The 15768-nt window shown below is 47.0% G+C and overlaps 1 protein-coding gene and 1 pseudogene across 10 annotated transcripts; both read right to left on the bottom strand.

Moving 5' to 3' along the window:
• Nucleotides 1–253: 253 nt before the first annotated feature.
• On the bottom strand, nucleotides 254–9267 carry LOC147001619 (phosphatidylserine decarboxylase proenzyme, mitochondrial-like). Of its 10 annotated transcripts, none has more exons than XR_015044823.1 (4): nucleotides 8856–9267; nucleotides 2581–2817; nucleotides 1431–1972; nucleotides 254–919 (listed from the first exon to the last, which is right to left on the bottom strand). XR_015044823.1 is itself a non-coding variant. In XM_085829188.1 (4 exons), the coding sequence occupies exons 2-4, from the start codon at nucleotides 4232–4234 to the stop codon at nucleotides 1688–1690; spliced, it is 636 nt and encodes a 211-aa protein (XP_085685314.1). In that variant the 5' UTR covers nucleotides 4235–5964; nucleotides 8856–9257; the 3' UTR covers nucleotides 254–1687. The 10 variants fall into 10 exon arrangements, 8 of the variants coding, with proteins under 8 accessions (XP_085685314.1, XP_085685313.1, XP_085685312.1 ...); XR_015044824.1 differs by having other exon boundaries at nucleotides 1431–1584; nucleotides 8856–9250; XM_085829188.1 differs by adding an exon at nucleotides 4121–5964 and having other exon boundaries at nucleotides 254–1972; nucleotides 8856–9257.
• Nucleotides 9268–10969: 1702 nt separating this feature from the next.
• Nucleotides 10970–11912, bottom strand: LOC147001620 (transcription initiation factor IIA subunit 1 pseudogene; annotated as a pseudogene).
• Between the last annotated feature and the right edge of the window lie 3856 nt (nucleotides 11913–15768).

Below are 15768 nucleotides of genomic sequence, written 5' to 3' on the forward strand. Positions count from 1 at the left end.
TTTCTAGGTACTGACCTCTATACCCTCTGCCTCCAACACAGTCCCTAGACCAAAATCAGCATGTCCCCTACTTCTGCAGGGCAGGGCCTCCACCTGCCCTTTCATTCACTCCAGACTCTACCAGACAAGCCAGTGATTAATTGGTCTTGCCTACCAGCAAAAGGATTCAGCCAGCTTCTTAGAGCCTACAAAGGTCTACATACATCATTAGTCATTGTCCTCAGAAGACACTGGCAGAGCCCAGGACAACACATTCAGCAATATATAAATGACTTTACTTTTCCAGCATGCAGACGGGTGAAATTTGGGAGCAGAAAGCAGTTATGAAGGCCATGTGGCCCGCTCTAGGAAGACAGTGGATCTACAGTCTGTGCCCAGCAGTCATCTCGCCCTGTGATGGGTGGGGCGCAGCTAGAGGGTGTGGTAGTACACAGCCAGGAGTTAGGGGTGGGAAGCTCTAGCTTGTACAACACCCCTGAAAGTGACTTTGGGGTCAAATCACACCCACCCATACTCTGGAAAGGGGTCTAGGTCCTGAGAGACCCAGAACCTCTCCTCTGCACCCATGGACAGGCAGGAACACATCATTCAGGTCTTATAAGGTCAGCCCCGCAGTGCCCCTCACCCAGACAGCCTGGGGCTCCGCTGAAGACCCTCATGCTCCTGTGTGGAAAGATCCCTTGGCAGCCATAACCAAGAGGACTAGAGGGAGCCCAGTGCTTCCGCAAAGCAGATCTTCTGCCCTGCCTTCAGCCTGAAGTCCTTGGGTGCCTTGAAGATGAGCACGATGGTGGAGCCCAGGTTGAACTCGCCCAGGGGCTCACCCTTGTGCATGGGAATGCCCTCCTTGTTGGCGTGTGTTACAAAGCTCAGGTCATTGTAGTACCTTGCTGTACCTGGGGCTGTTTGTGTGCAAGTCCTAGGAGCAAGAAGGTTGAGAAGTTTGAGCCTCAACTCTGCCCAGCCCAGGTGGCAGAGACAAGCCTCTCAGGGCAAAGGCCTAACTAATCAACTCCCACTACCTGCTGCGACTTTGACAAGGAGGGGCGGGGGTCAGACATAAATGCTGAAAGGCTAGCGCCAGCAGCAGTCATTAACACCTAAAAAGGCAGAGTGGGTACCAGATTTTCTCACCCAAGGCAACTCTACCCTCCTACAGGCTCCATCCTTGCTTCCGATCAGGGCTCCTGGCAGAAGCCATGTGTTAAGATGTGGGATTGGTTCAGGCAGGTGAATGGCCACAGATTGGGCAACAGGGAGAGGGAGGCTGAGCTGGCATGGGTGTCTGCAGAGCAGCTACTCAGCAGAGCCAAGCCTGGTCAGAGCTAGATAATCCCTCCCGCACCACAAAATTTATAAGCCCAAAGATATGGCTGTACAGCAACTGAAGTGGTTGGACTCAAGAGGTTTGGCCTGTGGGCTTTGCTCACTTGGTCAAAGTGGATACAGATAGAGCCCACATTGGTGGCTCCCACTGCTGTCAACGAGAAGAACCCATGTTTCCAGTCTCCAGTTAAGACTCATTGTGACAAAAGAGCTCTTTGATCCATCGGGCCATGCCAGGGTTCACTGACATCAGGGAACCTGAAGAGACAAGAGAATATGCTACTTTCTGCTCAGAGCCTGACATGTTCACATCAGAATGGTCGAAGAGCCACAGGGACTCACAGGCCAAGTGTTCCAAAATCTAAGCAGGACCCCAGATACCCTTGCCTATAGCCAGCCACTCCAAGTAGTCCTCTCCTGGCCTTGACAACACCAGCCTCAAGCCCAATCCTCTCAAGTCAAAAGGCCAAGGGCCTCTAATGCCCACTCCTGGGCAGACCCAGGAAGTGGCGCCGATGTGAGACAGTCCAGTCAGTGGGGGAGTGGAAGCAGTGGTAGTCTCCTGGGGCCAGGTAGATGACACAGTGGTAGAGCTCATTCCCTTCCCGGGGAACCAGCTGGTTTCTGAAGGAGTCACTGGAGGAAGCTATTGGGTGGGACAGAAAGAAGGCCTGGCTTTTGGACAAGCTCCAGGTGCCATTCATCCCACAGTGAGCACCTGTACATGGCCTGCATGTAGCCTAGCTGGGGGCTCCAATAATGACTTTTGGCTACATAGCAGCCTGTTGCCCCAAAGCTTGCCCAGCCTTTATTCCCTCAGCCCCCTATGCCTTTTGTTACTAGCCTTTGCTGTCTACCCCAGCTCCAATCCTGACTAAGCAATGACCTGCCTGGAGGGAAGGGCAGGTCCTCTGTACTGGCTCGGGGGCCCAGGAAGGACTCTAAGGAGTAGGTTACACCCTTTACCTGCTCCACCTCAGAGTTCTTCACCTGCCCAAAGTGAAGAACCCTTGCCTATAGACAACCTGATGGGCTGGTCTGGAGGAGACAGAGTTTTGATGGTAAGGAGGGGGTAGTCCTCACCTTCGGTGGCTCCCCAAACTCTACCACCTGCCAAGTACTCAGGGAGCTCCGGTCCAGGTCAGGAGGGAGCCTCCCAGAGTACCACGGCCATGCGGTGCCGCTAAGCCTGGCTTAAAGGCAGACAAGGATTTCATTTCCTAATGAAGAATGGAGACAAGGGCCAGGCCTTACCACACAGTGCAAATCGCAGACAGGCCGTGCCTGAGGCTTCAGCTTACGCCGGAAGAACTCGCTGAGGTTGCGGTAGTGGTGCAGGTCCTCCACTGCAGCCTCAGTCATGTTCACCCCAAAGGTCCAGATATACAGGCTGTAGACTGGCCTCTGGAGCCAGTAAGGAAGTTCTACTTGGTTGAGGCGACCACAGATACATGACAGCAAACGAGTTGGCACAGTTTTATACAGGGACATCTGTAGGCCACAGTGCAGGAGGCTGAGTTGGTCACAAATTTGAGTACTTTCATACACTCCAACCCCCCCATCCCTACATGAGTGAGAGAGAAAGAAACTCTACAGATGCCACCACTAAGGCTCACGTGTTCAGGCTGGTTTGTGAGGTGGCTGTTTCTCAGAAGGAACCAGACTGCTCACCAAATACTCAAAAAAGGCTGGATATACATTGTAGCCTGTATCATTTTTGCTATTGCACACAAAGGTCAAAGAGCAGCTGCCTTAATCCCAGAGGCAGAGACTGGGCTGTATAGCCTTGGTTCTTACAAATGGAAGATGAGGACAGAAACAGACCTGGTGCAAGCCTGAAAAACCACCAAGAGGCATACTGCTCTTGTGCCAGCTCACTGCCCACATTACAGACCACTCAAGAAGGCATCAGGCTCCCAAGAGCAAAGGGCAGCCCTACAGTCCTGAGCATCCTCTTCAAAAGGAAACAAGAATGGTGTTTTCACTCCCAGATCTACATCACCCTGCCACATATGCACCTGAGCAAGCCCATGGGCTCTCCACACAGGCAGGAGGAAGCTCTCTGTCACCTGTCTAGTACAGAGCACCAGGAGGCAGGTACCAGTCCCACTTTCAGGCCAGAGGGTCCTGCAGAGCACTTGAGTGTCTGCCACCACTGCTGTGGTAGCAGCACCAACTCCCTTAGGAGTGAAGTAATTTTACCAAGTTTCAACAACAGTCCCTCCACACTAAGTCAGTGTCTTCTGACTGATGTTAGTGACTTGGACAGAGCAATACCATCAAGTGGCCCCGGGCTATGCTCTAGTGTCTAGTATACTTCCTTGGGCTTTTGTGGTGCCTACCTAGGCTACCAGTGTCCTAGAAGCAGGGCTTCCTTTTTGGAGTCAGTCTGTCAAGAAGCTGAGAGAGAGAGAACCTTCTGGTACCTGCTGGCCAGGGCCTGCCTGAGATGCTGCCTGTGCAGTCCTGAGCTCAGCATGTACTTCAACTAACAGGCCCAGCCTGGCTACAGCTTCCTAAACTACCCTCTGCTGGCTAGACTCTGCTTGGTTTTTTCTTACAATCACCTGTTTTCTTCTGCATGTGGAAACCAGTGACATTGTTTTCTGATTGACAAACGTAAGTTCCTTCCAAAACCAGTGCGTTCTGAACTGTCACAGGGCTGCCAACCAAACAACCTTCTCACACATATTTACTCACGATTGCTGTCTCTGATAAGTTGTTTCCTTCTCTGTGCTTCCCCTTCAGGCCTGTCCAAGGGAGGGTCATGGCCAGGAGGCCTATTTACACTTACCCTGCTCAGGGGCCTCCATCCCACCTGGCTGAGGGGCCTGAGCACACAGAAGGGCAGGAGGTAGTGGAGGATGGTCAGCAGCCAGGAGCGCAGTTTCAGAACAGGTCTGGACATGCAGCTCAGCTGGCCTAGCCTCTGCCATAGGGCCAGCTGGGGAAAGTACAACCTGCAGGACACATGTCCAACCGTGGCCTGGGTCAGTGCCTAAGTCTGGAGGAACCTGAGGAGCAACCCCTCAGCCAGTGCCGGTCCTGCTCCCTACCCCACCCCACCCTCCCCGCCAGCAAGCTGCCTCTCTCCCCAATGGAACCAAAGAGTTCCAGCAGGCATTGCAGTGCCCATTCAATTCTAACCAACTCTAGTTGTGAGGCAGGGGCCTGGCTGCCTGACTACTGGGCTTATTTCCTAGTGTCTCCCACCTGCCGGCCGGCTGAGTAAGCAGCAGCTCAGGAACGACTCCTAGGAACCTCTAAGTACAGCAGCAGCCTGAGCAAAGGCCTTGGAGCCCCAAATGGGAAGGAAGAGAATCTGCCGTATACCCACAACCTCCCATGCTTAGGAGGGTTGGGACCCAAAGACAGTTCTATCCTCACAGGTGCCAGAAAGACGAGACACAGTGCCATGAGCCTAGACAGTTGGGCAACACCTGCCAAGTCTTTTGTTACTCCATTGTGGCACCTGGGAAAACCTTCAGTCTTTTGCTTCCTCTTCTGCTAAATGGTAGGGTGTAGCAGTGGCTTCATCCACAGGCTCAGGAGGCTCTCCACCTAGCTCCAAAGCCGCCTCCCTGCTCTGGTAGAACCACATGTATGACCCACTAGTTTTACAAGGTCATTGTCTTCTATTCAGCCAGCTTTCCAAAGGCACAGAGAGGCCTTTTCACTGTAAGCTCAGCTTCCTGAATGTAACTAAGTTCCCTGTCACACAGTGGGCATCATGAGACTATACTGCCACCCAGTCTAGGATGTTTGAAAAAGCACAGTTGATTAAACAAGCTCAGGCTGCCATCTGAGCCTTGCTCAAGAGAAGCTGAGTCCTGTGTCTCCTAGAAACTGAGCAAAGCGAAGAACAAAAGGGGATTGCAGCAGAGAACTGGTGAGCAGCACAGGCGCCAAGACCACAGCACACCAACTGTCCTGCTCTCCTCCTTTCTCTTCCACAGGACCCCACTGTGTCTCTAAAAAACCAGAGGAGGTAGCAGGGACCAAGCAAAGACAAATCAGCATTCTCCTGTGGGCTGCCCTGCCCAAGTCACTGCAGAAGAGCGGACGCCAGTCCAGAAGACCTCGGGGGGAGGAACAGGTGGAGGAAGCAGGGGTCTAGGGAGGAAAAAGGGGGCCTTGGTGTCCTTGCCAAAGACCAAGACACGGGATAGAAGCCCACTACTTCCCCTGCCTTACCCCCTGCCCCCAGCCAGAGCCCTGGGTACCTGAAGTGAGTCTCCTACTCAGGGCACAGTGGACTCCCTCTCCAGGCCCCTTTAGCCAGCCCCCTACTGCCACTTCCCCCTGAGGCCACTGGACTTGGTGTCTGACCCTTCTGAGATTATGCTGGGGTACATTGAGGGTTAGGTCTCGTGGGCAGCATCTCACCATTTCGCTGCTGCTTGGAGCTCCAGTCCTGGATTCTTCTTGACTGACACATCTTGGGTAGGCACAGGGAGGGTGTGCGCCTCCACGAGAGTGCACTCATGTGCTTGCTGGCTTGCTCACTCACTTGCCTTTGTTTTTCTCCTTACTCTCTTTCCCCCTCACCAGAGGAACTTTAGCTCCAGTTGCTGGTGGCAATACTTCTAGTTTCCGTTCACTCTTGGTGGCTCATAGGCACAGGTTAGGGGACCACAGCTATTGCAAACACACAGGCACCAGTCAAACACCTGTTTGAACCTCCTGTTCAGGTCACCTGCCAGGGTGCTACCAGGGCAGAAGCCCTTGTACTGGGCCAGCCCTATCACTCAGCTTTGGTCACCTGTCTGTTCCCTGCTCTGCTGGAGGGCAACAGGTGGGTAAAGCCCTGGGGCTGTCTGCTCCAGCCAGCCTGGAGAGAGGTGACCAGACACTGCCAGCGCCACTGGGTTCTAAAAGCACAAGGTGGGAATCTGAGCCCTCCCTCGGGCTCCGGGCTGATGGCCCCTCCCTCAGAGGACCTGACCCATTTTCCACTCAGGTAGCATCTGAGGAATGACAAAAGGGGCAGCCAGGACATCCAGGTAAGGCATCATGTACTGGCACTGTAACATACGGTTATCCCTCCTGGCCTTAAAGCCTTCAGCACCTGACTGTGTGTAGTCCAGGCACCTTCACAAGCTGTACACCTGGGCTATTTCAGAGAAAACTAGCTGGGCAGTAGCCAGCACTGAAGCCCAAATCTTCCTAGCTGGCTCTTTCAGTCTGTCTTCAAAAAGGAACCTTGGCCAAGCCATTCCATGGCAACCTTTATACACATGTACACATGTGTAGCAGCCTCAAATACAAGGCACACATGTTCACATGTACAGCAGCAGCACACCCAGGCACACTTTTATACATGTGCTGCAGCAGCCCACATGAGGCATACATGTACACATTTGCTACAGCAGCATACACAAGGCACATTTGTACACATGTAGAGTTACATCAAACACTGGTCATGCATGTAATGTAGTTTTAAAAACAAGGCAGACATGTCCAGCGGCATCAACCAACATGCACAAATGAACACATGTGAAGCAGCATCACTCACCAGGCACACAATATACACATGTGAAGGAGCTTCACACACCAAGCACACAGGTGTAACAGCATCACACACCAGTCACGCAATACAGTGGCATCACACACCATGTACACATGTACAACAAAATCACACACCAGGCACACATGTATACATGTACAGCAGCATCACACATAGAGCCACACATGAACTCATGTGCTACAGCATCACATACCAGGCACACATGAACAGCATCATCTCACACATGGATCACATGTCAAGTGGTATCACACATCAGGCAAACACCAGGTACACATGAACACATGAGCAGCATTATCACACACCAGGCACATTAACAGTGAAATCACATACCAGGCACACATGTAGAGAGGCAGAACACACCCCTGGCACACATGTAAAGTGGCAACACATACCAGGCATATATGCACAGGGTCATAACACACCAGGCACGCATGTAAACAAGTGTAGCAGCAATGCACACCAGGCACACTTGTACACATACATGTGCAGCAGCATCACACACTAGGTACACATGGACACATATACATTGTCATCAAACACAGCATACATGTACACATATATAGCAGCATCACACCGCCTAGAGGCCTGTTGGCAGTGCCTAAAGTCTGTGGGAGGGAGAGGAATGAGAGCGGGTGTGAGACTGAGGCAGGGGGATTCCGTTGAGTAAGGAAGGAGCTGAGGCAGGGGGATGACATGATGATGTAGCCACCCACTTAATCCGCCTGTCAATCATGCACTCTGCCCACTCAGCTGTGCTCGCCAATCAGCTGGGCGGTGGTGGCACACACCTTTAATTCCAGCACTTGGGAGGCAGAGGCAGGTGGACATCTGAGTTCGAGGCCAGCCTAGTCTACAGAGTGAGTTCCAGGACAACCAGGGCTACACAGAGAAACCCTGTCTTGAAAAAAGAAACCAAACCAAACCAAACCAAACAAAAAAAAGCAAGCGGGAGCATTGCAGTGACAACCTGTCGCCACCAGGTGGCGTGCGGAGCAACCGTCTCAGGGTTAAGCCCAGAGAAACCAAGTCTTGAAAAAAACAAAAAACAGGTAGGCGGATCCCAGCACTTGGGAGGCAGAGGCAGGTGTATTTCTGAGTTAAAGGCCAGCCTGATCTACAGATCTACTGATCTACAGAGTGAGTTCCAGGAACAGCCAGGGCCTGCCTCTCTCTCTGCCTCTCTCTCTCTCTCTCTCTCTCTCTCTCTCACACACACACACACACACACACACACAGTCTCAGGGTTAAGCCCAGAGACACCAAGTCTGGGAAAAAACAAATTTAAATTCAATCAATCAATAAATAAATAGATAAATAGATACATTTTAAACATTCAAAAATTAAAAATAAAAAATAATTAGAAAAAAAAAGTTGGAACGTTGAAGTGACAACTTGTTGCCACCAGTTGGCGTGCCAGAGCAACCGCCTCAGGGTTAAACCCAGAGACGGGAAAAACCAAAAATAAATTCAATAAAAAAGAATAGATAGATAGATAAATATTAAACATTGAAAAATTAAAAATAAAAAATAATTAGAAAAAAAATAACAACCCAGTCTCGAAAAAAAATCCAAAAAAGAAAAAAAAAGGGGGGGCGGGGCTCAGAGGACCCAAAGTCGGGACATAACTACAACTCCCAGCATGCCTCGGGGCTACCGCGAGCTCACTTCCTGTGGCAGACAGGAAATCATTCGCGAGGCTACACTTAGAAGCCCTACACTACACTACAACTCCCACCATGCCCTGCAGAGACCGAACCACAACTTCCTGCGCCAGACAGGAAGTGCCTCCATATTAAGTTCGCTCGGTCTGCTGCGGGGGCTGATGGGAGATGTAGTCAGTGTATGGCTCCTGCTAGCTAGTGCCTAAGAAAAAAAGGACCCCAATTATACTTCACACTTCGGCGGCCGGGAATCCCGGGCGGGCGCGCGGGCGAGTCTGACGTCTTGCGGCGGCGGTGGTGGCGGGGAAGCAGAGCAGGGGCATGCCTACGCCTGCACTGACCTGAGATGGCGGAAGAGAGACTTCCTGTCCGTGGCCATTGACTGCCTGCTTCCAATCCCCGATCAGCGGCGGCGGGGAAACTGCGCATGCGCTGCGTGAATTGGCTGTGTATGGCGGGAAAACGGGAGGCTCCAGTCTGTGCACCAACGCCGCTTGAGAGTTCCAGTCCACGGCGGGAAGTCCCGCCCGCTCGGCCGTGATTGACGGCAGTGGCTTCCAATCGGGAAGCTTCCCCACTCGTTTCCAGGAGTAGGGAACAGCGCCAGAAGTCCCGCCCGCCCGCCTGGCCGTGACTGACTGTGGAGCCTGTGAAAGTGTGGTACAGTGAAATAAACACATCACAAACTGATACATACACACCACTCAAAGTCAAATGTATATCCTAGAGAGCAATGTACCTGTATTTAGAACACCTAACAACTATTCATGTGATTGAAAAATGCCAGCGGGATATCATCTTTCCTCTTTATTTCTTTAGTTCCCTTCTTAGAATTTAGGCAAGCTTGAGACCCAGGTGTATTTATCTAGTCTGAACACTGACAAATACTTAAAGAATAGGATGCACAAAAGCAGAAATTCAGTTAGTAAGCAAGCTCAGGATAGTGTTCATTTTTATTAATAATTTATATAATGTAAAGCTTATAAAAGGGAGATTAAAACACAAATTTCTTGTTTTTGTTTTTGTGGGGTTTTTTTTTTTTGTGTGTGTGTTTTTGTTTGTTTGTTTTGTTTTTCAAGATAGGGTAGCCCTGGCTGTTTTGGAACTCACTCTGTAGACCAGGCTTCCCTCAAACTCAGAAATTCGCCTGCCTCTGCCTCCCAAGTGCTGGGATTTAAGGCGTGTGACACCATGCCAGGCACAAATTTCTTGTTGAGGATCTCCCACTGTACCAGTCCCAGGCACTGAGGATAGAGTTTATTGCTAACACCTGCTAAGCAAGTACTGTATCTCTGAATTGTCTCCCTAGCCCTTGAGATTTGTAGATTGAAATGTTAGCTGCCATGTGAGAACTTGTACTTTACATATTGTTAGAGTTGGTGATGTGTACAAGAATAATAAGCTGTCAATGACCTCTAAACTAGTAATCCTTTTTTTCACATTTTGAAATATTTTTATTCACTTTGATTTGCCAAATACTTAATAAATAATTTTTAGCTAATATTTAGGGGAAAAAAGATGTTTAGGCCCAAATGATGACTCACACTTATAATCCCAATACTTGAGAAGCTGAACCAGGATTGTCACAAGCTCGAGGCCAATATAATGAGTTCCAGACCTGTAGCCTGGGCTACAGTGTGAAACTGTCTCCAAAAAACCAAAATAATAATCAATAAATATAAATAAGTAAATGGAACAAATTTGTGTTAAGATTTAAAAGCAGATGATTCCATTTTATGCCAAAGTCATAAAAATTATGGTAGATTACTATGTCATCTTGGACATAGTAACAAATCTGGAAGGATAGAAAAAATGGGAACATGTTTACAGGTGTCAGGAAAAAAGTATGAAGATCATATTATTGAGGACCTGCTATGAAATACAACAAAAAGGGCCAAGGATGAATTTAGCTTGAGCTGTCACATTCAGTTTTTCTCTAGTTTCCTCTCTCCCCATACACCATCATACCTTTTTAATCACTAAAAGAGATAATCAATTACATCTATCTGTTTTACCAATACATTATGTTTAAACCACATTATGGATAACTAAGTGAAAGAATTTGATTTGCACTATTCTTAGTATCCCTATTAATATAATACCCATTTGATACACATACCTTTAAAATGAACTTATAAGTTACTGTTAATACCATCAGGACCTATATTGTATTTCCTAGGAGACATACCTCACTCAGGACATATCTATGAGGGATTATCTAGGTCCTGAGCATGCCTACAGTGGACTGTGATAAAAATATTAACTGACTTAGGAAGACTCACACTTCCAAGTGTACAACACCCCTCCCTAGGTTTGGGTACTGGACAGTATAAGAAAAAAACTAATTAAGCTCAAGCATCCACCACTCTCTGTCTCTGGGGAAAAAAGCATATAATTTGTGTGCTGAGCACCAAATACAACAGTGAATGATGAGTGCCTTTTCTTTTCAAAGCTTTTATAGAAATTTACTTCTTCCACCTTCAGCTCCATCTTTCTCTTTATCTTCCTCATCATCATCATCATAGTCTTCTTCATCTTCCTCAGAAGATGTGTCCCCTGTTCCATCAACTTGCAGTACCAATGGAGCTTGCTGTTGAGCAGGCTGGGCCTGTGGCTGCTGCTGTCCAGCTGCAGGCATCTGTGCTTGTGCCATTGTGGGTACTGCCACTGTTATAGGAATGACCTGAGTCTTATTTCCTGTAAATAAGATTTTCTATGGCTGGATGATGACACCTGTCTGTGATGACATCCTTCCAGAAAGTGGAGCTAGGACCTGCTGGATAACAGGTGCTTGTACCAGGTTGCATTTCTGGTATAACTTGTTGTTATAGAACAACTGACTGCTGAGGCTGAAAGATAACTGAGCACCATTGGCTGCTCTGATCACCTGAAGCAGCTGGCCTGAATTTGTTAGTATCTGTTGACAGGAGTCATGTCTGCAGGGAGTGCCAAGGTAGCAGCTGTAGCAATAGCACTCAGAACACTTGATGCATTCATTAGAATCAGGAACAATAACTGGTAGTGCTGTAGCTTGCTTGCTATGATGCAGGAATAAGAACCTGGTGGGTCTGTGCTTACTGAGGTAACCTTTGCTGAGGTTGTACTTGCTGCTGCTGCTGCTGCTGGTGGTGGTGGTGGTGCTGCTGCTGCTGCTGCTAATGATGCTGCTGCTGGTGATGGTGATGCTGAACTTGCAACAAAAGCTGCTGTTCTTCTGAATGAAATCCATCTACTGCTCTTGACTGCATTCGTTTATTCTCCCACAAAGTTTTCAGTTCCATCAGGACCTGTTCATCCACTCCATCATCCAGAAAAATGTCTTGTACGTCATTAATAACATCTTCTATCACAGATCCATACAGTTTAGTCATGGTGTTTGTGTTTGCTGAGTTCACCATTTCCACACACAACACAAACAAGAGGGAACGAGATATAAAGAGAAAAAAATTTGAAAAAAAGAAAAAACTGAGACCCGGAGGGTGACCCAAGTCACCCGCAAGAGTGGGGCAAAAATGTCTCAACAAAACTGATCCAGAAGGAGTAAGAGGTGGGAGACCAGGAGGAGGGGGCACTCTTCCCGCAGCTAAAAACCTAGAGAATAGCCTAAAGAAAGAAAATGAGAAAAAAATTAGCCATGACTCCTTAGGGGAATTGGGGGCATCACCCGCACCCCACTTGGCGCCTAGGAGGGAAAACAACACCAGTCACCGCTCCCTGTGCCACCACTGCTGCCAGCCACCAGCTGCAGCTCCAGCCTTCTGGTCCGCCTGCTTCTCCCCTTTATATAGAGAGCCAACAAGCTGTGCAAGCCGCTGCCACCCTCGATGCTGCCGAGAGACAGGGCGGAGGGCAGTAATTCTATTTCTTAGAATCCAACCTAAGGAATCAATTGGAAAATGTGAACTAGAAAATAAGATAGATGATAGTAGTCTTGTTAAGATGGCGGGATCATCACGAAATTTTGTCTTTTAAAGGTGTAGAGATCGTGATTATGTTACTTTTAAAATTAAGACCTGTAACTTAAAAAGATAAGAATTAAGGCTGGGCCTGGTTCTCCAGGATCACCTGGGTCCCCAGGCTCTCCAGGCTCTCCTGGATCTGTCCCTGAAAGTACATCTCAGATGGCAGCTGTTACCACAAAGGGAGGACTGTGGGTCTGGTAGATTATCCTGATGATGAAGAAGATGACGATGAGGATGAAGACAAGGAAGACACACTACCAGTTTCAAAGAAAGCAAAATTTGAGTCCTAATAATAGCAACTGCCTGTGATCAGTACCTGTTGACAAAACTAGTTCTTTACCCCTCCCCCACCCTACAAAATCCACATCAAAGTGCAGTGGTCTCTTGTGCATGACTGATACTGATCAGCACCACATTGGACTTCTGCTCATCAAGTGTCAATTCAATGGAGCAGGAGGAGGGGGATGCCGGGCAGTTAGGGGGAAGACATAAGCCTGTGAGCTCTCCAGCTTGGACCACACATTGCCCTTTTCTCAGGGAAGGAAATGGAAATAAAAAGCCAACAGGGCAGGGGTTTTTTCAGGGAAACTCTGGATTGACTAGTCAATTGCTACAATCAGAACCTGCTTTCTTGGACCATGTTTGAGACTTAGAGGAATGGGTCTTTCTGCCATAGTTCCTCACTAGAAAAGAATGCCAGCAGTTTCTTTGTATAAATAGACCTGCCTTTAAAATCATACATTCTGAACATTTTAGTCAAGCCACAAGTTTGGAAAATCCTTTGTGGGGGAGGGACAATTTTTTTTTAAAGTCTGTCCCCTTTGCCCTTCAAAATGCAGATTTTTTTTTCCCTCAAAGTGTGGATTTGTCCCTACTTGATTAAAGATTGAGTGGGGAAAAAAGAATTAAGGTTGGGATGACATTCTGTGGTTGGATGCTCACCTAGCATGGATGAGGCCTGGGTTTAATACCCCAGCACTGCAAAAGGAATAAATGAAAGGATCTGCTCACTTCAAAGGTATTACCTCAAAAATAGACTTACAGAGTTGGGAGTGGTGGCCCAAACCTACAGTCCCAGCACTTGGGAGGCTGAGGCAGGGTAACTGTAAACATTTTGGTGATGTGGCTCTAAATATGTAGTTAATACCCATGTGTTCCTTCTTTTTCTCAAAAACCTGAAGCCTTACTGGTGCCTATGGAGGAAAACTCAAACTCCATAGCTTGGTGTTCAAAATTCCCCTTGCCTTTTTTCAGACTCTGCTTTTTGATCTTCAATTCTTGTCATTCTTGTTGAATTCCATTCACCATACTTACTACTCAGATCTGCTGGTTTCGGTTCCTAATTAGAGGCAGCACATTGAACCTGTGTTCCTAGCTCCTGCCTCCATGTCCACTTGGCCCCCACTCTGCCCATGAAGGATCATTCTAGTCATCCTTGCACAGTAACCTCCCTTTTTGTTTGCTTTTTTTTTTTTTCCAGTTGAAGTGGCCTTAGGTGCTTGCAACTAAAGAAAGACTCCAAATTCTCATAGGTTGGGGATTCCTGTTATAGGAGATAGTTAGTAGAACTCAACATCCTAGTACCTCTTCTCTTGTCACCTTGTTTATGGCAGTCTTGTTTGCCACCTCCTTCCTTTGATTACATGAATATATATATATATATATATATATATATATATATATATATATATGTATATATATATGATAAGGAAAGAAGGAAATGTATGTAAGCAAGACAAGCTTTCCCCCCAAATTCCCAGAGTCCACTTGTGTGGAATCAGTAATTCTGGCTCTGAGTTACTGGTGTGTGTGTGTGTTTCTTCTGCTGGAAAAAGCTATTCCAGAACATGTTCTTGTTGAATTCTTCATTTTCTACTCCCCAGTACCTAGTTTATGGGTCATAACCTAATAGATATTTATTTAGTTCATAGCCTAAAAGATGTTGACTGACTGACAAAAAGAGCATCCAGAATGCAGAAGGCCTGAGTTTGATCTCTCACTGACTCACTCATTGACTTGCTTGATAGAAGGAGAGAATTGGTTCCTACAAAATTTCCTCTGATCTACACACACACACACACACACACACACACACACAAAATATAATTAAAATTAATTAATTAATTATGAAAAACTTGTTAGCAAAAATGTTCGAGGCTGTTTGTCTAATGTTATTGACCTTAATTATACATTGATAGTGACTTACTAAAAATGTCCTTTATGAATGATAATTTAGAATTGAAATTTGATAATTATTTAAGCTTAGTCATACTATCAAGATTTTTGTGTCTTGTTTGTTTGGACCAAATGCCATAACAGTCTCTCTGTATGTGGAGCAATGAGTTCCACTTCTCTTTCTCCTGACAACGGATTTTAGATCATTTAGTTTTCTACTGTGTCTTGGTCTCCTTTACCCAAAAATCATGGGAGGAATACTTCAAAAAATAAAAAGGAAGTTCATAATAAAGACCTGGCCACAATAGATGGCAGGTCCTTGTTCCAATTCTGAAAGTAATTTTAAGTTTCGTCAAGTGTATTGAGTGGATTTGGTCAATATCTGCTTAAACATGCTCTTATTTTTAGACACTGGCCTCAATATTTTAGTTTTAAGCAATTTTCCAAATATAAATCTTAAAGGGAGGACTTTTCTTCAAATTTATATTGATTTTTACGTTGATTCCAGAAGTAGAATAATGTGAAAAGAAATTGTATGACTCTGGATACATAATTAAATAGCTTTCCATTAGGCAAAGCCAGGCTGGATGTGGTAGATCACACCTGGAGGTCAGTCAGCTTGATTATGCAACAAAAGTCTCTCAAAAAAGAGGAAAAAATAAATAAAAGGCAAAACCAATTTATATCCCACTGATAATCTAAGAGATCCCGAGTCATCACATTCCTTTGGGTCTTACTTATATAGTTCTGGCTGACTTGGAAATGGCTACACAGGCCAAGCTATCCTTGAACTCATACAGATCTCTTACCTTCTACCTCCTAAGTGCTAGGATTAAAGGTTTATGTGTGTCACCTTCTAGTAACATTTTACACAGACCTTTAACATTGGCAAATTTGATAGCTCCTCCCCAATTCTTGTATTTCTATTTATTTTTATGAGCTACCTACCCTCTCAACAAAGCTTTCCTAATCAGCTACTCTCTTACCAGGTTTTAAAATGTCCCTTAAAATGCTGCAGAACTTTAGCTACCATGCAGTAAATGGTATTCGAGCTCTCAGCACCTTCTGCAGGAGGTTCTGGACTGTGAAGTTAGAGGAAATACCATAATTTCATCTT

This window comes from Mus caroli, unplaced genomic scaffold, assembly GCF_978045245.1.
Source record: "Mus caroli unplaced genomic scaffold, Mus_caroli_1 scaffold_13, whole genome shotgun sequence".
Classification (NCBI taxonomy): Eukaryota; Metazoa; Chordata; class Mammalia; order Rodentia; family Muridae; genus Mus; species Mus caroli.

Coding starts and splice junctions, on each gene's coding strand:
- LOC147001619 (XM_085829182.1), bottom strand. CDS start 9,209: ATGTATCAGTTTGTGATGTGTTTATTTCACTGTACCACACTTTCACAG. Junction 2,818..8,855: donor TCTCTCTTCCGCCATCTCAG/GTCAGTGCAGGC, acceptor TGTGGCCTACAG/ATGTCCCTGTATAAAACTGT. Junction 1,973..2,580: donor TCTGCGATTTGCACTGTGTG/GTAAGGCCTGGC, acceptor CCCACCCAATAG/CTTCCTCCAGTGACTCCTTC.